The following is a 27,999-nucleotide window of genomic DNA, read 5'->3' on the forward strand; positions in this document are numbered from 1 at the left end:
AAAAAAAATATATATATATGTTTATATGCGTTATGTGTGCTTAGCAACTAACTAAGGCTATAGTATTAAGCACTTTAGATTTATGCTTATGAGTTAAAACGTAAACGTAAGTTAATTGTACATTCAAACAAACAAACAAACAAAATGTTTGGCAGTTCAAGTTCTGTAACATGCTTGTATGTGTGTGTATGTGTGCTCTATATAAGTGATGTCAATAGTGGGCTTGGCTTAGTTACAAAACAAAATGTAATTATTGTTCAAGGCAGTTACAACTACTTAATGATTAATAGATTAGCCTAAGTCTACAACTAATTGTGTGTTCGTGTGTTTGTGTGTGTGTGTGTGTGTGTGTGTAGAAGGGAGTACAATAAATATGCGGCTGAGCTCAGCGGTTTGCCTCACAGCAAATTGGAGCAGCTGACGTCGGCGGCAGCGCAGTTGGTCGATCGTGGCAGGAACTGAATATGCTGCCAAGTAGCATTGAAGCTGCACCACATAGAAAGAGAAGGCAAATCAATTAGCATAGCGTTGAAAGCATAAAGTGTGTGTGCATTGCTTACAGATAGCGCTCGGCCAGCTGTCGCTCCACGTGCGGCTTGATGCGTGCGTAGTCCTTGTCCGCAATGCTGGTGCTGCAATGCTGTTGCATGTAGGCGAGCGTGAAGAGCTCGTTCTCGTTGAAGGAGCGCAGGCCCGGCACACGCAGGCGTCGCGTCAGGCCCAGCGCCTCGTAGGTCACCGCCTGATCAATGCCCGCACCTTGGATGGCGCTGCCAGCGTCTATGGCCGAGACGAAGCTGCTCAAGGCGCGTGCGGCGGTGCGCGCAGCGCTCAGCGTGACGTGGAAGCTTTTGAGCGCCTCCTGCGACAACTGACGCAGCTCGTGCGCCAGACGCGGCGGCTGCCCAGCGGTCAAGCAGTTCACATCCGGCTGCGCATACTCAATCTCCGCCGGCACATCGCTCACGTCCACGCTCTGGGCATTGAACTGCAGCAAAAATGTCGGAAAATTGTTGATCAACGTCTCGAGTATGTCCGTGCCAATGCGCGCAAAGTTCACAGCGCTGTGTGCAAGAGAATAAAAGAAAGATAATTAATAATAATACAGACAGTCAATCCTAAAAACTAATCGTTAGTAACTAAAGCCAAAGCTTTCATTAGCTGTTGTCATAAGCAATTATTAATCATTTATAATTTGATTATTTGTATCGTATACGATTAAAAGCTAATTGGTTACGCTTAGCAATGATGATTATAATTATTAAAAAAAAAAAACTAATACAATTTCAGAATTATTTGCTTGTTTAACATAAATCTGCACGACTTTTCTTATTTGAGTTTATTTTAACTACACCAGCTTATAAATATTGCAACATTGTAAAAATAGTTACATTCAATTAATTTTTAAAATAATTGAATTATCTAAGCATCAACGGACTTAAAACAACACTAATGTTTATGTTTGCTTGAACAATAGTACAATACTAGTTTAATAATATTAAATATTAATTTTTAAAGTATAGTCTGAAATAATTTACAGATTTATCTAATATAATCTCTAATGATTTCGAGTCGTTTTTTGATGTCTTAATCAAGATTGATTACCATTTGTTATGCATTTTAAATGGACAATTATTTAATAGGAAATGAACTTAGTATGAGAAACTATTAATTAAAAATTAAGTTGCGTATAAGACTATTATAAATAAATCTGCATATAGTAAATATAATCGTAACTATAAAAAGCAACTGCGAAGCTGAGTTAGCATCTTACTGATTTGCTTGCAGTATAACTAGTTTTTTACTTAGAATATTTAAGCTTAGTTTATATTTTGTTATTAAAGCATTTGCTATTGCCGCATGCTAATTAATTAAACAAACCAAAGTTTAATTAACAAGCTACGGGGTTGGGGGGGCGGCGGGGAATACCTACACGGGATAGCGATAGTCGTAGTAGTTGCTCTTGGTCACCACACGTGACACCAGCAGCATATTCAGCTTGTTGGAGTAGGCAATGGGCTGGGCCGGCTGCTCCCTGGTGTACATCTCGGACACAATGCTGTGCGCAAGGATGAAAATTGAATAAAAGTTGCATGAGACATGAAATATTCGCAGCACTCACACATCGAGCATGCTCAGGGCCTTGAGTTTCTCCTCCATGCGCGAGCGCTTGAATGTCCAAATGGACTCCAGGTGCTCCACCAAGAATAGATTGTTCAGCAGCAGCTCGTTGTAGTAGTTCTTGATGTAGTCCGTCTGCTCGAACAGCTCGCCGGGTATGCCAAACTGCACGCGCATTTCGGCGAGCTTCTTGTGCAGAAATTGCCGCGCCGTTGGCTCCAGCCAGGCAGCCTGAGTCAGCGACTCCTGCAGCTGATTGCGCAGGCTATAAAACATAAGCTGCAGGAATTTCTCATTGCCCAGCGTTTTGTTCAAGCCATTCGGGTGTTGCTGCTGCTGCTGACGCGTCAATGCATCAAACTGCTGCTTGGGCGGCTGCTGTTGCAATGCATCGACGGCAAAGGGCAGCCAGTCACGCACCACTTTGCTGCAGATGAGCCAGCGTGGATAGCTGGCCGTGCGTCCATAAATAGCATGGTCAAAGTTCTCGGCCAGCATGCGATACTCCTTGGACAGATGCGGCAGCATTTGACGTGCCAGCGACCAAATGATAAAGTTGTTAATGGGCCTGCACACAAGCAAAAGTTAAAGCACAAGTAGTAGATATGAGTTGCCATAAATAAATAAATAAATAACACTCGGACTCTGACTCACTTCTTGTCCGAGGTGGAGAGCAGCGTGGAGAGCTCCTGAAACACTTCAACATCGCGCACCAGCACTTCAGTCTCCTCGGTTATCTTTGTGTTGGTGAATATGGCCTGCAAGGACTCCAGTATGGGCAGCTGCAGTTCAAAGGAAATTGAATATAAATATTTTATAAGTGAATCAATAGTAAACATATTTATTTAGTTCAGTCGAGGGTAAAAGAAATTTCAAATTAAATAAAGACAAGTGTTTAAAGTTAAATCGAAAGATTAAATGAATATGGGCGAGTGTTAAACAAGCATTGGGATAAGCCCAATTAGTGTTGATTATTGTTACTTAAGTAAAATAAAATACATCGCTCAAGATTATTTCAACACAGACGTCTCGGTATGGAAAACTTGACTTTGAGACAGAATAAAGTCGCGTTGAGTAATTGGAGATGCTCATACTAGGAAGAGTTAGTCATACACACGACAATAAGACAAAATTGCGAGTAGACGAGCGAAGTTAGAGTGAGGAGTGAGTTCTCACCGATGGCGCTATGCTCTTCAATTCGGCCAGGCGCAGCAGCTTGTTCTGCTGGCGTTGCCCACTGTGCTTGGCCGCCTCCAGATGATGCACAATGCGTCGCTCGTAGTGGAATATATCATCCGCAAATAGATCCGCCTCGCGTGATACAATGCCTGTTTGGATTATATATAAATATTAGTTGAAGCCTCCAGTTGCGCTTTGGACTTACCCATGTTGATGGCAAAGTCGCGCAGCAGCAGCTTATAGCCACGGACCACCTCCTCGTCGGCATCGGGCCCATAGAAATACTTGTCGGGCAGACCCACCTCGCCCTCGGTGAGGGTTATGACATAGTCGTGCGGTATGGTGTAGCCGTTCTCCACGCTGACGCGATAATAGGGAAAGATGCCAAACTTGGCCTGCAGATGCTTCAGCGCGCTCCTGTACTCCCAGTGCTGGAGCCGCTGTGCGTCCGGGAAGGCGTGCCAGCCACCTGCAGCGAGAGAGCAACAGTTATTTAAATTAATTAATAACGCTAATTAATTATTGTAGTATGCGCCTAACGTTTCGGGGAATGACCGTACGCCATGGCGACAGCTTAGCCAGCGCTAATCAAATTCCTCAGTGGCAAAGACATGAATTTTTTGCCAAAAATCTATGACAGCAGCTATATACATAGCTATATGATAGGTAGCTATATATTTGTAGATTTATACATGTTATGTTATTTGTATTAAAGGCGCTAAAATGTTTGACTGCAATGTATGACTTTTTGGAAATTTTAGACCGCAAAGTTGTTTTGTCTTGCAGCCATAAAATTATAACACAGATAAAAATAAAAAACTAGCAACAAAATAAAATTAACAACGAACTGTGAATGCTCGACAAATTAATTCAGCAGCTTAAGTAAACACATTGCACAAAAAAGATTGAATAGCAAAAATATTTGAGCAAATCCATTTCAGATCGTTACTATCGATAACTATTCAATAAATTTACAATAATATTTAATTAATGATGTCATAATTATTGCCTGCATTAAACATAGACCAGCAAATGTAGAAAAATGTTTGAAGCTGTAAATTTGTTGCGAGTACAAAAGCTTCTATATTATCTATACTATCGACAACTTAAATGCATTTTATACTTATTTATAGAATATAAAAAACTAGTTGTATATGCTATACACTTAGATCTGGTCAAGTGACTTGGCTCTCTTGGCATATTTTGGCAGCTCAATTCATCGATTGTGTCAGTTGTGTTTGCGGCTGCAATTAGCGCCTACGAAATGACACAAAATAAAAACAACCAAAAGTGGAAAAACAAAATAAAGTTTAAGTTCAGCACTTAGCTGAAATCCGTCTTAGCCGGATTTTGTGTGTGAAGTTTTGTTATAGTTAGAGACTCGTATGTATATTATTTTAACGATTTATTGCAAATCAATGCGAGCAGTTTAATTAACTTCAATTAAAGTCAAAGCGGCGACGTCTTCTATAAAAACTCTAGGCGTGGAGGCAGCAGCACATCAATCTTCATCTCCTAGCAGCACTATGAACAAGTTTGTGGTGAGTAGCGTAGTAGAAGCTCCATGGCTGCTGCATTTTGGATTAACTAATCTCCGTCTGCGTCTGCATCTAATTCACAGTTTTTGGCCTGTCTCGCAGTGCTCGGCTGCAGTCGCTGGGCAGCGGCGCGTCCTGATCTCAGTCGCCAGCTGTACAGCTACGGCATTGGCCAGAATGGACAGAGCAGCAGCGGTGTGGTGTCCACACCCGTCGTGACCACCAGCAGCTCCTATCAGCCCACAGCCTCGGGCAGCGCGTACTTCAATAGCGTGCCCTCTGTGGGGCAAATCTCGTACGTGGGCAACTCCGGCTTTGTGCCCTCCACCCAGGTCAGTAGCGTAAGCGGCACTCAGTACAGTGGAGCTCAATACACGGTGGGCAGTGGTGGCAGCAATGCCATCAGCGACAGCATTGGCCTGGCTGGCATTCAGCCTGGTCCGGCCATCAACTACAAGGAGCAGGAGGCGTACATTAGCCATCTGGTTAACTTCCAGCCGCCGGTGGTGACCAAGCATTTCTATCTGCACACCGCTCCGGAGGATCATGATGAGCAGCAGATTGTGCGCTACGTCAATGTGGGCAGACCACAGAAGAACTACCGCGTGGTGTTCATCAATGCGCCCACCTCGACCACCAGCAAGGCTAAGATCATTGCCAATGTGGCGCCCGTCGAGGACAAGACCGCCATCTATGTGCTGTCCAAGAAGTCCAACGCGCTGGATGTTAGCGCCGAGGTCGTCACCCAACGTCCCGTCAACAACAAGCCCGAAGTGTTCTTCATCAAGTACAAGACGCCCGAGGAGGCAGCTCATGCCCAGCAGACTATCCAAGGTGAGTCCCAAGCTAACCCTCACACCATTGAAATTCACTATTCACACTCCACTTTGTCACGTAGCCAACTATGATGCCTTGGGCGGCAGCTCACAGACCAGCGATGAGGGCATTGTGCCTGTCTCCTCGGTCATCAACAGCTTGGGTGACAATGGCGCCTCCGGTGTGCTCGCCGATGGCTCTGGCGCCATCAATATCGTTGGCACTGGCGGTGTGCCGCTGGTCGATGCTGGCTCCAGCTCTGCTCAGTACGATGTGGACAACAGCGGCAGCGGCAGCTCCAACTCCAACGCTCAGCTTGGCTTTGGTGGCAACACTGTCATCCAGACCAACTATCTGCCCCCCAAGCCCATCAGATCGGTCAAGTACTAAGAGCCCCAGAATCCCCAAACACAGTCGCCAGCTGCTACACACACACACATACACAGAGACAAACACACACACACACACATACAATTAGCTGTGCGATTGTCTTGCTTCTATTTGAATAATCCTTGACGATTATTTTGCTAGAATTTGTCTATGGAAACTTTTGCGTTAACTTTTAAGCAATTTATGCAGAGCAAACATTTTTTTTATTCAACATTTTTTTTTTTAAATAAAATTTAAGCATATCTACAAATGAACTGTGTGTGTTTGGTATATCAATCAAATTGAATCGAAATCAAATTACAGCACCCCAAGCGATTGTTGCATAATGCACTTAACGCTTTTTTCAATTGAGCCAGCCAAGCAAAGCAGCTGCCCAGCCCTGCCCTGTTTATTAATACAATAACTAGTAATGGAGCTGCACGACCACCTAACCGACTAAACAACAGTCAACAGTCAGCGATGGCTAATAAATTCGTGTCTTAAAAATAGAAGCCAAATACAAAGGAAAAGCAAAAAAAACACAAAGTACGACAAAAGTTCAATGGGCACAACGAATTCTGCATGCACTAACTGCACGAAAAAAACATATACGAAAAATATAAATGTGCTTAGACTTGAATACTAAATACTACTTAAAAAACAATACCCTAAGTCCATTCTAAATGAATAATAGCAAATATATTATACAGCAGGAATAAAAATATACTTTAAAATATAAAAATATATTTTAAAAGAACAAATACATAAACAAAATCTGCTTGTGTATTTTCTTTATTATGCTATTTTTTTAAATTTTGTAATATTTTTTAGTTTCTATTTTTTTTAATTCATATACCTTTAGTTAAATTTTCTTTTTTATTTTTCATATATTTTCTTTTTTATATATTTTCTTTTTATATATTTTATTTTTTATATATTTTATTTTTATATATTTTAATTTTTATATTTGCTTAAATACTTAATAGTAAAATTTCTGCATATTTCGTCGTACTTAGGCACTCAATTTTGTTTATCAATTCGTAGCTGTGTCACATGCTGGGGCACATGGGCCGTATACCCGCTTCTGGGTAAACTTTAATAATGGGCACATTAAGTTGAAGAGCGCTGAAGCGGCGCTGCAAGGTCGCACATCGCCCATGCAGCAGCCAGAGCGGTGGGCATTAAGAGATGCCAGTGAGTATTAGGCAAAATTTATGTATGTATGTATGTGTGTGTGTGTGTGTTACTTAATGTATTCTTATATATGTATCTATGCAACGGCGTCGCGCAACTTGATCTCTTGAAATTTGAAAATTGATTTAAAAATTAATTGGCTTCTTGCAAAGCGCTTTTGAATGCGCGTATCTCGCATCAGTTTCTTTTTATCTCAGAGAGCATCTGAATATTAATGTGTCGCGCGATCTTTGCATAAAGATAATCACACCTACTAAATAAGCGATACGAGGCGATAGCCATAACGACATATGTCCCTCGATTTTTACCGTCAGCGTTCATAAAAACTTACATAAATTTCAAATCGCTTGGGCTGCGCGTCGATCGCGACAAAATGATAAGAAATTATGGATGGAAATTATGGAATGCCTAATTGATAATTATCGTTTTGTTCGCATTGAATCGAAAAAAGCTGCAGCGATAGTTTGAGCCAGAGCCAGAGCCAGGCCATATGTGCATATATAGCTGCTAATAACTGTATTAGTAGATCAACTGATTGAACAAAGCTAATCAATGAGGCTAAGCTGCTGCTGCTGCTGCCTTCACCAACGTCAACGTCAACGGCAACGTCAACGGTCTAACTTCCACTTCCACTCTTTTATTTAAAGTTATTATATTTTATTTTGTCATTCATCAGACTGCAAGCCAAGCTCATAAATCGTTGACAGCAGCATATGCAAATTGCTGATCTATATGTCCGACATATATATATATATACATATCTATATATGTACATTTGTAGCTATAGCTAAATTATGTTTTATTAGTTTATATGGCGCTCTTTGCGGCGACCTCCAAGCGACTGCGACGGCGACTGCGGCTGCGACTGAGGTGAATGTGATGAGTCGCTGCCATTTGTGGGTTTGTGAATTCGATAATCGGCTGACGCATGGTTTCAAACCATAATGTTTCACTTTGTGTTGCCAAAATGCTTGCAAAAATACCTTTTAGGGCAAAACGATCATTTAGAGCACAATGCAGATTAAATAGTTATGCATAAAATGTTATGATGCAATTCAATAATATTTATATAAGCAATTAAGCTTTTTATAGCTAACAACGAAATATACATACATATGGGTGGGATGTGTTTAATGTCATATTAAATTTTGTTGGCTACAATAAATAACAGTTTGAAAAAAACCACATTGGAATTTATGATATAATATTACAATTTATATATAATACTTATAATTATTTCTCATATAACAGGGCAAACGCCCTGACCGAGTTAAATGTTATATGTGTAGCAAAAAATAGGTTAAGAAATATTATATACATACATATAATTGAATTAAGAAAAGGAATCAAAGCTGAACGTTTTTTTTTTACCAGAACTTTGGATAGAAGTATATTTAAATTACCTAAAGATTTGCTTCATTTAATTAATCGCCGCATTAAGCCGAAAATATTTTAATAATATATCGAGATTATTTTACGTTAGCATTTTTAGCAAGAGTAACAAATGAAAAGTGTTAAAAATACTAAAAACAATTTGAAAATTTATAAACTAGATTAATTATAACATAAATAGATGTTATAGATACTTTATATAGAAAAATATAAGAAAATATATACCCAATCAGTAATGAGCAATTTCTTTGGTTGCTAAATTTCTAATTTTCACTTTCATTTTCATTCTTCTGCACAAATTGACAGTTATAAAAATAAAGACTAGGGAATTGGAATTATCTACAACTAATTGAGCAAAAGTAAAAGATGTAACTATTAAGTTTTAACTAATAAAAACACTAAAATAAATGCATATAAAATAAATTAAATTTAAATTATTATATATTTTGTTTTTTATTCAGAGCAATATAAACTTCAAATAAGCCCAAGCTGCTTCGCTTTATTTTAAGTGATTTTTAATCACATTCTATGCCTGACATAGTTGCTTATCTAGAATGCTTACTGTATGTCTAGCAATATTTATTCAGTTATTGAAATATTTCTATAACTTAACAAATTCTCAGTCTCCGCATCGTTTTATGGCAAACACACTACTAAATTGATGTCGGTTCGTTTAGGCAACTTAAGAGTATAATGACTGAATGTGATTTATGTATATTGAATCAGATCTTGTCATTCATATGGAGTGGGGGCTATGAAATCATCCACTTTTTATAAACTGTTGCAAATTTGCAAATGCAAATCTATCAAGACGGTCGGCTAAGAGATGGACAGGCCGAAAAAATAAAAAAAACCCATGGAAACGAGTTTTAGATGAGATGTGATCAGATCTGTGTGTGTGTGTAGGCCTAGAGTTATGATCATTGAGGTGTTGGCCTGGTGCCGTTTAATGAGATGCAAACGGCCTATGAAGCTTGCCAATTTCAATTTATATATTGGAAACAATCTAAAGCTAAGGCTAGAGGCGCTACGACTTTGTGAGTCAAGTTCAATGCCAGAGCAATGGGCAATGGGCCAAAAGACAAAAGAAAACGAAGCTGGCCCAGACAAAAGATTTATATAGACAGCAACAACAATCTATTGGCGATTGGCGGTGCTTTATGCAAAGCAAAATGTGTACCATGGCTATGGCCAGCGAGCGCGCTTAAGAATCGGCCACGCCCCTCATCAGCAGCAGCAGCAGCAGCAGCAGCAGCATCAGCAACAGCATCAGCGCGAGATACACTTGTGCATTGGACTGAGATTTGAATAAATTTTAGGTCAGATTTTTGACTCTGCTGCTGCGTCCGTTGCTGTGTTGGTGTGTTGCTGTGTTGCTGTTGCTGACCGTTTGGGCCTCCGCATTTGCATAAATTACAACAGCAACGAAACAGTTTCAAGTTGCCGACAGCGCAGCCAGCAGACAGCGCAGCCAGCAAACTGCGCATCGCAACAGCGCATATAAGCCAAGTGGAGCGCCAAGAAATGCAAGCATTGCCCTAAAGCATTTCAAACCAAACGATACGACGCGAACTCTAAACACGCAAGGATTAAAATACACACACACAACCAACACACACACACACACACACACACACACACACAATCGAAATCAAATTCAAAATGTTCAACAAGTCATCAGTAAAAGTTTTGGCTGCCTTTGCCTTGTTGGCTCTGGTGCAGGTGCAGGCGCGTCCTCAGTACGGCTACGAGCAGCCCGGCCAGGATTTGCAGCAGCAACTTGGCTTTGGCAATCTCTCACCACAAATTGTCGGCGGCGTGCCACATCGCGGCGGCGACAAGTATCTGCCCCCAGCCAGCACCACGCCCGCCCCGATTATCAACAAGAAGTTCTATTTGATTTCGGCACCCGAGGATCATGGCAATGTTGAGAAGGTAAAGCATCTGGTGCTGGGCAGGCCACAGAAGAACTATCGCGTCGTCTTCATCAAGGCGCCCGCCAGCGACACCGCCAACGTCAAATACTCGGCCGAGTTTGCGCCACAGGAGGAGAAGACCGTCATCTATGTGCTGAGCAAGAAGGACACCGATCTGGATGCCAGCGACATTGCCACACCCGCACCCACACAGCCCAGCAAGCCCGAGGTCTTCTTCATCAAGTACAAGACCGACGAGGAGGCGCAACAGGCCCAGAAGGAAATCCAGGGACAATACGACAAGCTCGATGGCCCCAATGAGTACCACGAGGACAACAACGCTCCCGTCACCTCCGTCATTGGCAGCCTCGACAGTCTCAATCCCGATGGCAGCTACAACTACCGCCAGGTCAACCGCGCTCCCCAGCAGCCCAACGCCCAGTATCTGCCCAGCGCGCGCAAGCATTAAGTCCTTCCACTCCCTTACACTCTCCCCCCCTTCCCTTGTCACACATTATTTTTCTCTTAACTTTTTTTTTTCTGTGCATTTTTTTTTATCTTGTTATGTGTTGTTTAGTTTTAAGCACATGTTGTTTTCATAATTTGTGTCTATTTTTTTTTTATATAAATAAAATATATTAAACAAAATGCTCAAGTGTTTATCTGCAGAAGAAGAAGAAGAGTGCGCAGCTCAAATTGTTGCTGCTGCTGCTGCCTTACCTAAGGTCGCGTAGTTTCCGCGCCATAAAATGCCATTTAAAAAATTAATAAAAATGCCATAAATAAATTGAAATAATACCCAAAAATCAAGCTGACAACAACAACAACAACAACAAGAAACGTATTTAAATAAATGCAGATCTGTTGGTCAAACAAAAAAAGCGCCGCGGCGCCACAAATAGCTCAAAAAATTAGCTTATTACCCCAAACACGAAATAAACAACTAATAGGCTTAATAATGGCCGCATATGGTTAAATATAATTGATTAAATGAATCATCCACACACATACAAATGAACATACACACCTACATACATATATTTAATTGCAAAATTGATAGGAAACTCACTGGCGCTGACATTTTGTTATAAATTATTTATAAGCACATTTGTTTAATGGCTCCAAATTAGTTGTTACAAGTGTGGGAAGCCCTGAAATTTTAAATTGATGTCAACCCAATAGCAATGTATCAATATTTAGTGCCGAAATTCTCAAAGTTGATATTTTAATTTGCTCGACCAACTTGTTGACAACGCAGTTCGACCAACAAACTTAAAAAACAAAAACGAATTAATCTATTAATCAGCGACGAGGCTGCGCAACACAAAGAAACGGAAAACACCACAAGACAAAAGCAAAAGCCAAGCAAAAAGGAATTACAAAATCTTGACCAAAGCTGCGATGCAGCGTCTTGGACTTGGACTTGGACTTGGACTTGAGTTGTAAAGCAGAGATTAGATCTCGGCCTGAAGTCACTCATTAGTCAAAAATTGGGCGCGGGCGTTAAAATGAAAACAATGCTAATGATAAATAGCGCAGAGTGCAGCGAAGCTGCTAAAAAATTAATTAGATGCCATAAAAGTGAAGTCAAGACATTCAAATCAGTTGCAAAGGCGTGACAAATTTAATAATAACTGTTTATAATTCTATTAAAGGGTTTGAATAATATTAACAAATTTAGTTGTGAATATTTTTTGATAAATTAAACAATTTTAAATGTAATTCATTAAAGAACGAAACAATATATTTTTGATATTATATACAAAATAAAACAATTAAAGCAGCAATTAAAGAATTTGTTTTTTTTTTTTAATTTGTTGTATACTTTTGGCATATAGATTATATAGTTTATTGCTATTTGCAATAATATTTTAAAGTTAAAAAGAAAGAAATAACAATAAGCAACAATTTGCTTTAATAAATGATTAAAAATAAAGTAGAGGAAGAAAGAATGTTTTTAAATAAATAAAAATAGTAAAAAAAAAAAAATTTAAAAGTTAGAAAACAGAAGAAAACATATAATGGTAATATGTAATATTATTCAATGAATAAATAATTAAATAATGAAGTAGATTAATAAAAAATGCATTAAATGACTTAAAAATTAAGCAAAGCAAAAAGCAGCAAATAAATTAAATTTTTTTTAATATTTATAGCATTTTTATCTGTTACTTTTTGCAACTTTAGCTATTCTTGCGTATGAGCAAATTGTGAATTATATGTTTAAATATTTTATTTGCCCAGTTGGGTAACGCCCACATGAGATCTGGCAGATATATTTATGTGTTGTAAACTTTTCGCAGCGCTTTTTAGTGTCCCTATGAAACGCGCAATTAATTTGCAGAAAAGTTCGTTGCCCAAGTCTTTTGTTTTGCTGCCCCACTAATTAGCTGCTGTTCTGCCACTTTGTGGTATATAAAACAAACAGACTACACCCATGACTGCATCCACTTGTGGCAAGCAGCAGCAGCAACGACATGTGTAGCTTTAACTTAGTTTTGACCGCCTGGACGCTGCTCAGCTTGACGTCGGCGCTGTCCTTGCCCTCGCGCTACTATTTGCCACCCAGGCAAGCAGCCAGCGATGCAGCGCCACCGATTATAACCAAACAGTTCTATACGATAACAGCAGCCGAGGAGCCGGAGGAACTGCAGCCGCGCACCAAGCACTTGGTCATCGGACGCGCCAGCACAAACTATCGCGTCATCTTTATACGCGCGCCCAGCTCACAGAGCGATCAGCTGCGCTATACAGCAGAGCTGGCGCCCCAGGAGGAGCGCACCGTCATCTATGTGCTTAGCCGCAAGCAGCACGAGCTGCAGGCACAGGACATACAAACGCCGTCGCAGCAGCAGCAGCAGCAGAGCCTAAGCAAGCCCGATGTCTTCTTCATCAAGTACAAAACGAATGACGAGGCGGCGGCAGCGCAGCGCGAGATTCAAACGCAGTACGATCAGCTGGGCGGCAACACGGAGTTTGTGGCTCCCTATGTGGCGCCAGCGCAGTCTGTGGTGGGCAGCCTCGATGCTGGCTTTGGCTATGCTTACCAAAATCCCAACAGCGCTTGAGCGCAGCGGCTGCTGCTGCGCTGCCGGCGTCTGGGTGGTGTCGGTTTAACGATCGACCCACGCGCACCAGCAACTAACTAATTAGTGGCATTTGCATAAAGCTGATAAGCGCACAATAGACCAGAAAAAAACCCTCAACTAATCGTCATAACAGATAGCGAATGCGCTAATAAAACAAAAGCCAAAAATTCAGACAGTCGTAAAAAGTTTGCTGTTTTTTTTCTTCTGTTTTTCTTAATTTGTGCATCTCTAATGTTTTACATAATTTTTGCAAACGCTGCGGAAATTGCTGTTGACTATATAAATATATACACATGTATTGATTGCTGCTTTAATTAATTAACAAATCGCTTTATAATTCATAGAACTGAGTAGAGTCAAGAAGCCAATCAGCCAATTGCCTCAGCCTCACGCAATTGGCAACAGCCAAAGTCAAGCGAACTCAGAGACCCCGCGGCTCAGGCATAGCCAAAGAAAGAGCAATCGAGCTGAATAAATTATAAAACAAATAGCAATACTACAGTCAATGTAACAAGTCAGTCAAGCTAAAGTACAAATATTTTTTATTAATTTTGAAAATATTCTTTGTGAGCATATTACAAAAACTAAATTGTTAAGCTGCATCTTTTTTTAATTTTGTAAATATTCAATATCATACTGCAAATTTAGGGCAAAATATTTGTATTTTGTATACAAATATTAACAATGTGTAATTCTTTTGATTTATTACACTTAATTTTAGTTGGCAAATAAAAAACCTGATTTGATTATGCGATCAATGCATATTAATAAAAGCTAAAATAAAATATGATTTCAGATTTTTTGATTCTTTGACTAAAAAATTGTCTTGATTTTTATAAACTTAATTAATTTAAAGAACTTATTGGATTGCTTTTAATTTACAACATAATAAAATATGTCAGGCCATTTACTAATATTTTTAATCTACATATTATGACATATGCATATCTTTAGTTAATAAAAAACTATTTACAACGAATACATTTCAGTCTGTTTTATTGCATTTAAACTCATAAGTATGCGCTTAGGATCTGCTAGGATTAGCCTAGCAACAGCTAAACATATATGGGTAGGCTACATCGAAAATCGTAAAATAAAAACTTTGAAAGCTGCGCTTAAACTTGAGTGTTGGCTGAGTGTTTCCTCAAAAGACGACAAAAATTTGATAATTTGCATAAATTTGGCAAATCGCTTAAAACTAAAAAATGCATCTTTATTGTTGTATCGACTTCTACTCAAGCAGCTTTGTATAGATTTTTGTTATTTTTAATTTTGCATTTGCATTTAATTAATGGGATTCAGTTGTGTGTTGGCCAAAGCTGGATATCAACTGGGCGACCTTTTTGTGATTGGCAGTCAATAATAAAAAGAAAAAGAAAACAACAAAAAAAAAAAACACTGCAAATATTTTTGTCAGCTATTAATCTTGAAAAAGTGAAGAAAAAATAAATAATTATATGCAGATGCGTAATCACAAGCAAGTGTTAAAAACAACACAACAAACAAAGTTTGTGTTCTAAGTCATTTGTTTGTAGCACGCACTTGTCCTTGCTTTGAATTATTTGTTGGTTGCTTGCTCAGTCTTTTTGCAATTAACAATATGTTAATGTTACAGCTGCTGGGCCAATTTCAAGCGGCTTATTTCAAGGTGGTTCAATGTGCATAAATCATAACATCTTAACACACACAGACGCACACACATAAACCACCGACAAAGCTCTCGCCCCACAGCGCATTCAAATTATGCCAATTATAATGAAATTTACAAAAAAAATAATATATATATATATATATATATATATGTATATAAATATAAATAAAAATAAATTAAATACACAACACATTGAGCCGTTTGGAATTTCTGCTTTTAGCTGCGCGCTACAAAAAGTGACACAACATAATCGAAGTCAAAAACATTTTTTTGTTTAGATGAGAGCCGCCAAACGGCAAACGCCAAACGGCTCTTATCAAATGGAAATGCTTTAATTTATAGACTGCTTTGGTAAGACCCAAAGCTCAAAGTCAACCAAACCAAACCAAACCATGACCAAACCGTTGAGTGCCACTCCACACACAATTAGGCAAAAGATCTTGCAATTTGCTTCAAAATTAATTCAATCAAATCCAATGCGCAACCAACAAACAAGAGACAAGAGCTCATTAGCGCAGACTGTAGACTCTAGAATGATCTAACCAGCTAATGCAATCAATTATTAATAACTCGATTAACGCCTAGAAAACAAAAGTAAACTCTCATATATTCGTTTTGAGTCTTTGCGGAAGTTCTCTTTGCATCATTTTAAAGCACAGCGAACTACGAACTGCGTTTTCAATTTGAACGAAAACATATCAAAAGCAAACGAAACATTTAGCCAACGGCCAGGCCAGGCCAAAACCATTTGTGCGTAAGCAAAAGATTAATTGTGCTTATTACTTAAAGCTATAAATATGAGAAAAACCCCACGAAGAAATGTTTAATGCACAAAAAAGCGAAACTTGAATACCTTATAGCAGTTTAGAAAATAAAGAAAAGACTGCAAATAATTAAATGATGCATTGAAAGGCTATAAATAAATTGTTGAGTATAGAGAAAATATAGTAAGTGAGCAACTTATACTAAAAATATTTTATGCTTTTGATGTAATTTGATTTCAAAAGATAAAACGATACTAGATACTGTATAGTGGGCTTAATTTTTTGGCAGAATGCAATTTGTATAAAATTTGTAAACCAAAGCGAATTTTTTTCCATACTGAAGTTGCAGATTTATTATGTAGACAAAATAATATATTATGGGTAAGTTTTTTTTAAAAAAAAAAAGGTAAAGCTAGAAAATAAATTGTAAGAAAAAAATACTTTTATTGAGAAACTTATTGTTAGTGCTAATCCAAGAATTTAACTTGGACAATGCCTTCTATGCTATATAGACAAAGTAGATCAACGACCTATAACAAAAGTATAAATAGTTAAGGCCTTAAAAATTGTACACGATTAAAAGCGAACACAATTGAGGATAAAATAAAATATGTTATATTACTTTATAAGACGATATTATATAATAAAGTTAATTTAATTGTCGATGATTTACTAAAAATGGATTCATTTAAATATATAATCGATTTATATACACAAACTTGTATATAAAAAGTAAAAGATTTTTTCAAAGCAGGCAGATCGTTTAAAAAATTTTTACTTGAAAATAAAAGTGTATTAAACGAATTTGCAAATCTTTTCTAACGCTCAATTCAAACAACTTTAGCTCGAAAGCCAATGAACTACGTCAGCAATGTTAATTGTCTTTTAGCTTTGAAGTCTTAATTGAGTGGCATTTGATTGGGGGAAAAGTCCCGCAGAACATTTGTTATAACCAAAATAGCATTTAAAACAAATTATCCAGCTATGTGTCTTAATAAAAATTATGTTTTGCATAATTAGCATGAATAGCCCCAACCGAGTTGCTGCAGCTGAGCTATGCATATATTGTATATAAAATGATCGATCAAATGATCAAGGAAATTGCATTTTAGGCAAGTCAAGATTTGCATAGACAGAAGCTAAAGCTGAAGCTGAAGCTGAAGCTGCAGCGCGTGGGTCAATGCTTGACGCTTTTGAGTTATAACATTTTGCTGATTGTTAAAGACACGTTAATGTTGAGCCGCGCTATTGTCAATTGATTTATTATAAACAAAATAAACGAGAAGCGAGAGAGAGAACAAAAGCGAATGCGAGAGAAGCGTTCAGTCAAATGTCAGAGGTTCGCACGCATAAGAAGCCAAATAATTGAGCAATTAATTAAAGCCAAAGCTGAGAAAGATACTAAGCCAAGTTATAAGCGAGCTGGCAAATATGAATATATTTGGCGTTAAGTATATTTCTTTGGAGGAACGCTCTGGGGCATCCACTGAGCAGCTATAAAAACTCTGTCGGAGTCGAGGAGCAGCATCAGTCAAGCGGCAAATACCAAGCCCAAGCAACTAAACTCAACAGACAATGCGCTCATTTGTGGTAAGAATCAAACGGCACACACACGGATTAGCCCAACAGACTAACCAACTAACTAACTAAAATCTCTCTAGACACTGTGCACGCTGCTCGCCTTGGCGCAAGCCAAGCCGCAGGGCTACAACTACGCCAGCGGTGTTTCGGGCACAATCGGCGGCGGCGGCGGCTACGTGAGCGCGCCCAGCAATAAGCACAGTGTGTCCAACTATGGCCCACTGGGTGCGTTCCAAGGCGCCAGCGTGGGCTCGCTGCTGAGTGGCTCAAGTCATGGCCATGGCAGTCATTACTCCGGTGGAGGCGGCGCTACCTATGCTAGCGCTCCAGCTAGCTCTGGCTACAGCAGCAGCGGCGACGGCTCCAGCAATTATGGCGGCAGCTCCTCGGCTCACTATGGCGGCGGCGGCGGCGGCGGCTACAGTCAAAGCTCTGGCGGCTCCTCGTTCACTGGCTTTGCGCCCACGCCCAACATTGGCTTCGGCTCACTCTCCGGCTATCAGGCGCCCAGCTATCAGCAGGAGCAGCAGCAGGAGCAGCGCGCTAGCTTCGAGGCTCCACTTATACACAAGCAGTTCTTCACAGTCGCCGCACCCGAGGAGCACGAGAGCTTGGAGCGTGTCAAGCATTTGGTCATTGGTCGTCCGCAGCGCAATTATCGCGTCGTGTTCATCAAGGCGCCCTCGTCCAGCAGCGCCAATGTCAAGCTGTCAGCCGAGTATGCGCCCAAGGAGGAGAAGACTGTTATCTATGTGCTCAGCAAGAAGGACTCGACGCTGGAGGTCAACGACATTGCCACGCCAGCGCCCACACTGCCCAGCAAGCCCGAGATTTTCTTCATCAAATACAAAACCGATGCGGAGGCAGCGCATGCCCAGCAGCAGATCCAAGGTAAGTTCCATTGCACTACAACTGGCAGTCAACTAATCTTTGAGCACTTGCAGCCGAGTACGATCGCATTGAAGGCAGCTCGGAGCACACCAACGATGGCGTAGCTGGTGTCCAATCTGTAGTTGGCATTCTAGACGCTGCCAATGGCGGCGGCAGCATCGCTACTGGTGGCAGCTATGGTGGCTCCACTGGCGGCAGCTATGGTGGCTCCACTGGCGGCAACTACGCCAGCGGCAGCTCCTCTCACGCTGCTGGCCACATTGTCGCCAGCGGCAGCAGCTCCAGCGGCATCATCAGCAGCGCTGGCTCTGGCTCTGTCTCTGGCGCTGGCTCCCATGGCAGCAGCATCCACAAGCTGGCCCAAAGCCCCACCTATCTGCCACCAGCTGGCCAATAACTTAACCTAATCTAACAAACTGTAAGCTTCTTTTTTTTTTTTCAATAAACTATTGGCACACGAGTATTAACAAAAGCGTTGCGTAGTCGTTCAATTTGCGCAGCTTACCCACAGATTTGATGGCGCGCTTGAGCAGCAGATCCGACTGACTCTTGTCCAGTGCATCGATCTCGCGACAGCTGCGATAGAGACTGCTGATCGTGGACTCGACCGTGTAGGCGCCCTCCGCCGCATTGGGCAGCATGGCAATGAAGCGATTCAGCTCGTTCAACTCTGTTGGGCGGACACACAAACTTTAGTCTTTGATTGCAACTTTCGATTGGGAGCTACTCACCCTGATACTCATTGTAAGTCTTGTAATTCCATTCGCCGCGCTTTATCACAAAGTAATCGCCCTGGGCATATTCGCTGGCAAAGTTGCCGCAGGCCCATTCGTAAGTCTCGTGGCAGGCGCTGCGCGAGGTGTTGGCCCAGAGCAGCAGCTGGCGGCTGCTCTCGACGCACTCGCGCTGCAGGCAGAGCGGCGCTCGCAGGTAGAAAGGCACCTCCGGCCAGAAGGCCGCCAGCATGCAGATGATGACCAGCAGCAGGGCGCACAGGCAGGCGGTGGCCACGTACATGAGGCGACGCTTGCGCGACAGACTCATCAGTGCATCGAAGGAGCGTCGGCCTGGAAGCAGCAAGGCTACTCGTTTAACCAAACGCAATCACAATAAACATGAAAATGAACATGGAACATAGGAATGGATTAATGAATGAGCATGAGCATATGATGAACGCCGACAGTAGAAGACTCTGTAAACTAAGCTAGCGGTCTTAATGACTTTATATAAAAAATCAAATTCAAATCTATAACTATATCAAATTTCTTGTCAGCTTTGTTATTCATTTGGAATATTATTGTCAAAATATTAGTCACAGTTTTTAAAATTGAATTTGGCATCAAGTCAGTCACTCAGCAGCTGATTAAATAGTTAAATTATATTAACTTTGCTTATAAATTTAATTTTAACATCTTTGAGTTTGTTTATGGCGCTATCAGAAATAAATTAGAATGAGAATTTTTGACATACGATACGATTTGATTTGAGATTTGCTACCATCATTAGCCAAACTAAGGCAAAATCGCTAAGCGAATCGCTATGCAAATTGATGGACATTTCTATTGATTGATTGATGATATTGTAAAACTGTACAATTGCATCTGCCTTAAGCATCAGCTAATATTTTCAAAATATTGAATTGAACTTTTTCACATTAATAATTATTCAACATGAAATGTTTGTAATTTGATTTCAAATGCTTAAAAGACAAATGTTTTTATTTATGTATAAAAACAAATACTACACTTTGTAAAAATTAAAATAGCACTTTGTGCATTTTCTATGGACTAATATCATACAGAATCGACTATGGGCATATATTTTTAAAAGTTCAGAACAACAATTTGTTAATTTCAATAGTAAGTAACTAGTATATGCGCTTTTAACTAAACTATAAGCACAACTATATAAAGAATAATTGAGTAATAGAGTATTTGCATATAAGTAAAATTTAATTAACTTTTAAGAAAGTCTAGCAAATGTTGATCTCTTTCAATAGCAGCCTAATTAAATTCATACTCGATAAGCAATACATGAATAATGCTAACAATTAATTTGAGTCATGACAAGGCTTAACTAACAAACATAGAAGCATATTTTGTTTACAAATAATGGGAGTATGATTTGATTTGATTGACATGTGCGATCTTAACAAAGTTGCTTAGGAACTAAAGCGAAGCAGCTGCTGAATCACCTCGCAGTCCATTGGCCGATGTATGCGTTGAGTTTGGCGTATTGCCAGTGGGCGTAACCCCACTAGCCTCGGCGAGCGCCTCCTTGCGTGCCGCCTCCAGCTCCTTGGGCGTTAGCCCAGCCTCATCCATATGCAGCTTTTGTTGATTTGTGGTCAAAGGCGCCGTTTCGCTGCCCTCAATCTGTTGATGTTGCTGTTGTTGCTGCTGCTGCTGCTGCTGCTGCTTGGCGTTGACATCGTCTGGGCCACTGTGCAGTTTGTAGCTGCGATCGTCCACCTCGTCAATGGCACAGATCGTTGGCTTGTATCTGCCCTGATTCAGGGCCATGGCTGATTTGTCAGTTTATATATATTTTAGTTCCCAGTACAGTTCAGTTCAGTTCAGTTCAGCTCAGCGCTTAATGTAGGCGCATTGTCAGGCCAACTGCAAATAGAAGAGGCAAATAGCATTGAAATCTCAGTCATATTAATGGTTCATATAGTGGCATATCTGGGCCATATATATGGCCCATATAAATGGCAATTGAAGCAGAATGTCAAGTGCCCTATAATCGTCTCTCGCTCCCTCGCGCTCTCAGTTGTGGTGACTTTATCAGACGCATGACAGCTTAACTTAAGACTTGATTATCAAAATAGATTACCTTAGCAACATGATATATACTACCAACTGAATCATACACATATACACATGTGTAATTCATTTGCGCAATAGCTCGCTGTGGATCATCACAGATAAGTGGCATTTACTCCAAGATAAAGTCGCGCACATACCTTTGTATATACTATATAGTTACAGATCGCTTACTATATACATATATATTGCATGTGTGGCTTGCATTCTTCTCAACATTTGACTTTTCTCAATTTTAAATTGACAACAATTGCTGCCAATTTGCAAAGAAACGAAACGAAACGAAACTCTCTGGGCGACAATCGTCTCTAAATTGTTGTTGTTGCTTTTCTTACAGTTGAGATTCCGCACTTTAAACATAAGTAGTAATCGCTTGAGATATATATAGCGCTTTATGCCCCAGACATCATCAACAGTCAATGTGCATAAATTTTCATTGACAAAAGTAGCAACTAATTAAAAAAAAAATTGCAATTGGGCCACAGCACTTAAGAAACTTTTTACGGCTTATCAAAATAATATAACAATTTTAATAGAATTAAGCTGCAACATAATTGAAAGTAATGTCTGTATGAACTGCAAGATCTCAGCAATAAGCAAAAATATTTGACTTGCAGCTTAGTAAATATTAGTATTATGACTTCTAGTTTACTTTTATGTATAGCACGTGCAGTTGATGTCTGTATGAACTGCAAGATCTCAGCAATTAGCCAAAATTATTGAATTGTAACTTGGCAAATATTAGCACAAAACTTTTAGTTTACTTTTATGTATAAAAAACTGTAAGATTTGTTTCTTATTTGTCATATATGATAAGACCAATAAGAACATAAAAGAAATATCAGATTAACAAAGCCTAAACTGTTTTATTTATTTAAGTATTATTTTAATGAATAGAAAAATAACTAAGTAATTAATTCTTTTCTAAATGATTATAATCCAAATGAGTTATTTCTAATTAAATGCCCAAATAAGTTTATTTTTCATATTTTTTTTTATAATTGCTATTGTTATTTGTTAGAAAAACAATTCAAATACCTATGACAATTATTAATCTCATTTTCTAAATGATTAAATGCCCAAATGGGTTTGTTTTTCATAGTTCATATAATTGTCGAGGCCTTAAATAAAAAGACTGCCACGCTTCGCTGGCTCAACTAGAGGCGGCACACGCTTGTGGTTTTCCTTCTCCTTTCAATTTGTAATCTTATAGCTCGTCTGCAATTTAATCTGCTTTCAACACACCCACACACCCAACGCAGAGATTGTTCCATATATATAAATGTGTGTGTGTGTGAAAACTGAAGCATTGCCTATTGTACTAATTATATAGCAATGACGCATAAGTTTTCAATTTCAATTTCACGTAGTGGACTTTAACAAAAGCTAGCAAATCTTCTATTAAGACTTGCCACGGCGATAAGAACGGGTCAGTTTCGAATAAAAAGCAGCGCTTAAATTAAATAAGCCAAGGCAACGAAAATAAATAGCACAGTGTATTTAAGTAACGTTAGTTTATCTTATCGAGTTTAATACGCTGCCACTTTTAATGCATACTAAACTATATAAAAGCAGTTCCCCTACCCCCTACACTCTCTATCTTTAGCCAGCTGAGTGGCCAATTCAAGATATGTGGCTCTTAGGGACTGGCGACAACAAATTTTAATTATTTATACACAGTACCTTTGGCTGCTTTTATGTAATTTAATTAAGACTGACATTGCCATTGCCATTGCATGCATATAAATTTAAAAACTTCTTATAGTTTGTAACAATCTGAAAAGTTTCAAGGGTCTTTTAAATTACCAACGCATGTTTGTGATTAAACAAATTGACTGATAAGTTATAATCGAGTATAAATATATTTTAGCTTAATCTATACATGGTCTCTGACTGTCGGTTGTGCCCAGCTGCAGTTTTCGTTAAGCTCTAGAGCGGCAGCTCAAGCTTAAGACTTTTATTATTGCGCACTTTACTGTTAAATATATAAAATGCTTTATATTTTTTATTAATTTAATAGTTCACAGCTTTAAACTTAATTTGGCAATGTTAATATAACAAATAAAATATTAAACTTACAATTTTTTGTATGTTCTTAGCTTGCATTTAATTTACTTCTTAATTATACATTAATTTCACTTTTCTGTCATTGGCTTAAGCGCATTAAAAACTTTTACTACCGACCCAAGTGTTTATCAATAAACAATGTTTAATGTTTTTATGGCTTGAGCACTTTTTTAGTCACAAATTATTCAATTAACTGCTGCATATGGAATTTCCGCTTTGTGAACAAAATTTCATTATTTTTACAATTGTTTTTCTTTTTCGCTCTCTGTCTTGCTTTTTGCTTTGTCTATGCTTTAGCATAAAATTAGGTTTGCATGTTGCAAGAAAAATGCAAATGCAAGTCACTTTTTAATGGAACAGCGAACAGAAACTAAAAAACAATTCATCAAAGACATTTTCGCCGCGGCGGCATTTTTAATAAATGAGAACACGCACACACACACACACACAAATGCATTTATGTATATGAATCGACTACACTATTGTTTATAGCTCGAATGCTAAATAGTATTGCTTATTTCGCACTTGGGGCAACGTCTGCATCAACTCGCCTGGTCTTGGCTTGTGGCAGCTTTCAAAACACTTGCAACACTCTCGGCCCAGTCGCTACCCCTTTTTTTACTCATCACAAGTTGCTGCTGCGCATTTTTTTATCTCAAGCAACTCCTCACTCAAAAGGGTGGTTCACACTTTTGCGTCGCAGCTTAAGAAATTGTGGCCAAGTTGCAATATCCACATCAAGAGGGTTGAGATAAACGCGTAATTTATCTCAAAGATTATCAAACATAATCTTTGTTTATACTTGAGTGTGTATAAACAAATGCTGTACTATTTATTTAGCAAAGTTTCTTATAGTTTTACTAGCATCGAATAATGTTTGCATATGCAAATTTAACAGAAATCAAGTAAATTAATTTTCATTAATATTTTTATAGATTATAAGCACAGCATCTTTGTTTATACTCAAAGTTGGATAAGAATTTCTTTACCATTAATTTATTTATGTAAATGGTATTTTTTTTGAATTTTATTAACTGTTTTATATACTTAAATAATTAGCATTAAATAATTTTCGAAAATGTTAAATATGAAAATTAGCTCATTTTATTGATTATTTAAAACAAGCACAGAATCATTGGCAGTGTTTTTAAATTTGTTTATCATTATAGTCATTAATGATTTTGAAACTAAAACTGATCTTTAAAAATCTTTCAAATAAAGATCTAAATTTATTACTCAAGCTATTCAATTTGCATTGATTTTTTCAAGCAAATATATTTAAATACACTTTTATTTGAAGTGTTCAAAAAAACATTTATGGAAAACAAAATGTTATTGCTTGCTTTAATTGGTGCAATAAATTTAACAACTTTATGCTAATGGCCAACACCCACTTTAGTTTTTATTTTAGGCAATCTTCGCTTGCGGCATTCGCTTTCCAAGCCCAAAAACATGGACAACTGCCATTCACACTCCATTTACACTCCATTCATAAGCAATGGGCGCACACACACCTGATTAATAATTATGCCAAATTAACGGAGGCCACAGTCCCAAAAAAATCAAATTCAAAATCAAATTTAAAATCAAAATAAAAATAAAAATAAATATATATCTATATATAATCGTAACAATGGCCAAATCAAAGCCCCATCAAAAAACTAACACCAAAAATTTGACACTTAAAAATTTGCATACAAATTACATAAAACAACAAACTAACAAATTTCAAATGCATGCAAATTCAATTTGACAGCAGCATGTATGCAATTGTTTATCAATTTGTTGTTATTATTTTGCTGTCCCACCTGTCAAAGCTTTCGTTTGTCATTTGTTAACTTGCGCATTTCTCATTCAATGTTTTTGTCTTTGCCCATGTTGCTCACTTAATTGTTTGTTGTTATTGTTGTTGCTCTTGTGCTCATTGTGATATTGACATTTAATTTGGTTTAATGGCACATCATACATTGTTTCATTATCAGAAAAAACTTGAACTAGGCAAGAGAACTTGTAGGCGAAGACTAGCAGCTATGCTATATAAATAAGTTCAAATATTGTAGTTAAAAATATGATTTTTCAGCATTTCATTAAAGTTTAAATAAATGTATATTTGCTTAATTGTATATGTAATATTATTTGTAATATGCATTTTAGAGCTTTAGTTCTGAATTTATTTCGAAAAACGACAATTTTATATTTAATGTTGAAATTATTTTTGCTATGCTGCACATAAACAATTAAATATTTTTAATACAATTTTTTTAATAATTACAAATTTATGCAATGAATATGATTTTTCAATTTTTTAGCAAGGTTTGTTAAATTGTTCTTATTTTAGTAGAGCTGCAGCTTTAAATTGATTTTGATTTTTATTCAAAAAAATGCCGCATTTCATATTTAATTTTGAAAAAATTGTATATACTAGTTGCAGGGTATACATATGTATATACTATATAGCATCTAAGCATTCGACGCTCAGTGTGTGTGTGTGTGTGTGTGTGTGTGTGTCTGCCCACTGATAACCTTGCACGCCCAGCTTACACAATGCCATACAACAAAACAGCCAACGAAACATAGAGCGCTTAATTGTTGTTAAAATAAATGTGTCAACAATTTGTCAGCCTAGTTGTAGTTACTAAGCAGCGACGCCAGCAGCGACTGCAACAGAGCGAGAGAGCGAGAACGCTTAGCTGTGCATAATGCACACATACATACATGCATAGTATACATATGCATGTATGTATTGTTTGATCAGCACAGATAAGAAATATGTACACACATATTCGAAATTACAAGCACATGTAATGCAACTCTGCAAATACAAAAACTATTTGCTTGATTTATAAAAACAAATGATTTTTAGATTAATGGCACGACAATGAATTAATGAAGGTTTGCTGCAAAATAAGTTAATTGAAAAATTGTGTATATATATTATATATCTTCAATTTCATGGCAAATTCTGGCTCGCACTAGCTTTCCAGTCGACGTCATCTTTGGCTGTTAGTTCAAGCGTAAATCAGAAGTTCAAGCGCTTAACGGAAAAAGGTGCGGTTAACTGTTATAGTTGCATACACACACACACACATACGCACTCACATACATTAGCATACATATGCATACATTACAGCACACACAAAAGGGGAACACTCGTATTAAAAAACAATGCGGGCGTAAGTTAACCCATTAAGAATCGATCGATCGATCGCAGAGTGGCGTGGTGGAGAGTGGAGAGCTGGGGAGAGAGCTGAAAAGTTAACCCTCTGCTTAAGCGTGAGCTGCACAATGCGCAAATGCAATGTAAACGGAACAGCAACAGCAAATGGCACTTACACATGCGCATGCTAAAGACAAACCTAACGGTTCGTGTATGAAAAGCAAAAGCAGTGCGTGCAGAAGCAGCAAAGAATAAAGCGGAAATAGAAAACAGACAAAAGCGGGAGTTGCTGCTGCTGCTGATGATGATGTGAGAAATGCGCAAACGTTACCGTTTATAAGTTCTACTGATGCTCTCTTACGCATTAATTGTGGGAATTTTGTTGTTGCCATGTGTGTGTAGGTGGAGAGCTAAAAACAACAACAACGATAATTAGCAGGCACAACAAACAGTCATGTTCGACTTTTTATATACTCTACTTAACACTGCATGCAGTTTAAGCAAACACATGTTTAATATTGAGCACAAGCTGTCTTTGCCATTGTCATACAGTGTATTTTAAAAATGCACGCATACATGCATACATACATCCGATGTATGTGCTGCAGCATTCCAAGAAATGAAAACGCCGACGCTGATGTCGACGCAGCGACTGCGCAGCATTGACATTGGCTCGTGTACTTTTCTTTTTGTTGTTGCTGTATTGATGCTGGTTTTAGTTAGGTGACTTGATGAACCGGTTGTGCCGGCATTTCTCACCAACACACACACACACACACACACAGCCATACACAGAGACAGTTTTTTTTAATTTTAAACTACGGCTTGAAAATGCACTCTCTGGTACACGCTCCATATTTGTATTCAGATATGAAACAAATCGGTTTTGGGATCACCTAACAAAACACACACACACAGCCAGACGCACATACTTAAAAGGCACCTGAAAGCGGAGCTCAAACAATGTTTGCTTTTACCTTTTTTTGTATAACTTTGTTTTTGCTCTCACTCTTGTTAATTGCTTTTACTCTTGTTAAAGTGAGCTATCAGCAGTTACGAAGCAACATTTAATTAACATATTAACACACAACGCGCTAACAAACACGCTGAAAACTTTGCCATTTGTTTTTATTGCTTGTTGGCGTTCAATAGTTTTCGCTCTCGGCTTAAGCCGCTCTCCCACTTTCTATACCGCGATACACAATAACAAAAAATTTAACAATACAGCAAGCCTTCATCTATATTTGAAGCCGGTTTGGAAACGCACAACGTCACGCAACGGTTCTTTAGTTGTTTCTCGCTTGATTTACAAAAATTCTCGCGTTTTCCTATTGTTTAGGAATTTTGAAACAAAAAAAAAAACACCCGTACAGAGCTCCGACACAACCTTCGCGTTCAGCACAGTTATCAAATGCAACAACAACAAAGAGCGCCAAACGTAAAAGAAAA

The 27,999-nt window shown here is 38.5% G+C and overlaps 5 protein-coding genes across 6 annotated transcripts; 4 read left to right on the forward strand and 1 right to left on the reverse strand.

Annotated features, from left to right (window-relative positions):
- On the reverse strand, positions 1 to 27,962 carry LOC108606371 (protein gone early). 2 transcript variants are annotated; one of them, XM_017996422.2, is made up of 11 exons: positions 27,528 to 27,962; positions 20,696 to 21,119; positions 19,233 to 19,568; positions 19,007 to 19,171; positions 3,506 to 3,769; positions 3,298 to 3,449; positions 2,776 to 2,903; positions 2,123 to 2,689; positions 1,934 to 2,059; positions 561 to 1,064; positions 1 to 486 (listed from the first exon to the last, which is right to left on the reverse strand). In XM_017996422.2, exons 2-11 carry the CDS (start codon positions 21,021 to 21,023, stop codon positions 399 to 401), a joined length of 2,658 nt encoding a protein of 885 aa, XP_017851911.1. In that variant the 5' UTR covers positions 21,024 to 21,119; positions 27,528 to 27,962; the 3' UTR covers positions 1 to 398. The 2 variants fall into 2 exon arrangements, with proteins under 2 accessions (XP_017851911.1, XP_017851910.1); XM_017996421.1 differs by having other exon boundaries at positions 19,233 to 19,583.
- Positions 4,694 to 6,230, forward strand: LOC108606372. Its single transcript, XM_017996423.1, has 3 exons — positions 4,694 to 4,841; positions 4,922 to 5,672; positions 5,737 to 6,230. The coding sequence occupies exons 1-3, from the start codon at positions 4,827 to 4,829 to the stop codon at positions 6,042 to 6,044; spliced, it is 1,074 nt and encodes a 357-aa protein (XP_017851912.1). The 5' UTR covers positions 4,694 to 4,826; the 3' UTR covers positions 6,045 to 6,230.
- LOC108606373 lies at positions 9,984 to 11,030 on the forward strand. The gene has a single exon (XM_017996424.1). It carries the CDS (start codon positions 10,272 to 10,274, stop codon positions 10,992 to 10,994), a length of 723 nt encoding a protein of 240 aa, XP_017851913.1. The 5' UTR covers positions 9,984 to 10,271; the 3' UTR covers positions 10,995 to 11,030.
- LOC108604919 lies at positions 13,003 to 13,593 on the forward strand. Its single transcript, XM_017994489.1, has one exon. It carries the CDS (start codon positions 13,003 to 13,005, stop codon positions 13,591 to 13,593), a length of 591 nt encoding a protein of 196 aa, XP_017849978.1.
- Positions 17,566 to 18,908, forward strand: LOC108604920 (keratin, type I cytoskeletal 9). Its single transcript, XM_017994490.1, has 4 exons — positions 17,566 to 17,619; positions 17,691 to 18,501; positions 18,555 to 18,763; positions 18,888 to 18,908. The coding sequence occupies exons 1-4, from the start codon at positions 17,605 to 17,607 to the stop codon at positions 18,906 to 18,908; spliced, it is 1,056 nt and encodes a 351-aa protein (XP_017849979.1). The 5' UTR covers positions 17,566 to 17,604.
- Positions 27,963 to 27,999: the final 37 nt, after the last annotated feature.

Source organism: Drosophila busckii, chromosome X, assembly GCF_011750605.1.
Source record: "Drosophila busckii strain San Diego stock center, stock number 13000-0081.31 chromosome X, ASM1175060v1, whole genome shotgun sequence".
NCBI classification, from domain to species: domain Eukaryota; kingdom Metazoa; phylum Arthropoda; class Insecta; order Diptera; family Drosophilidae; genus Drosophila; species Drosophila busckii.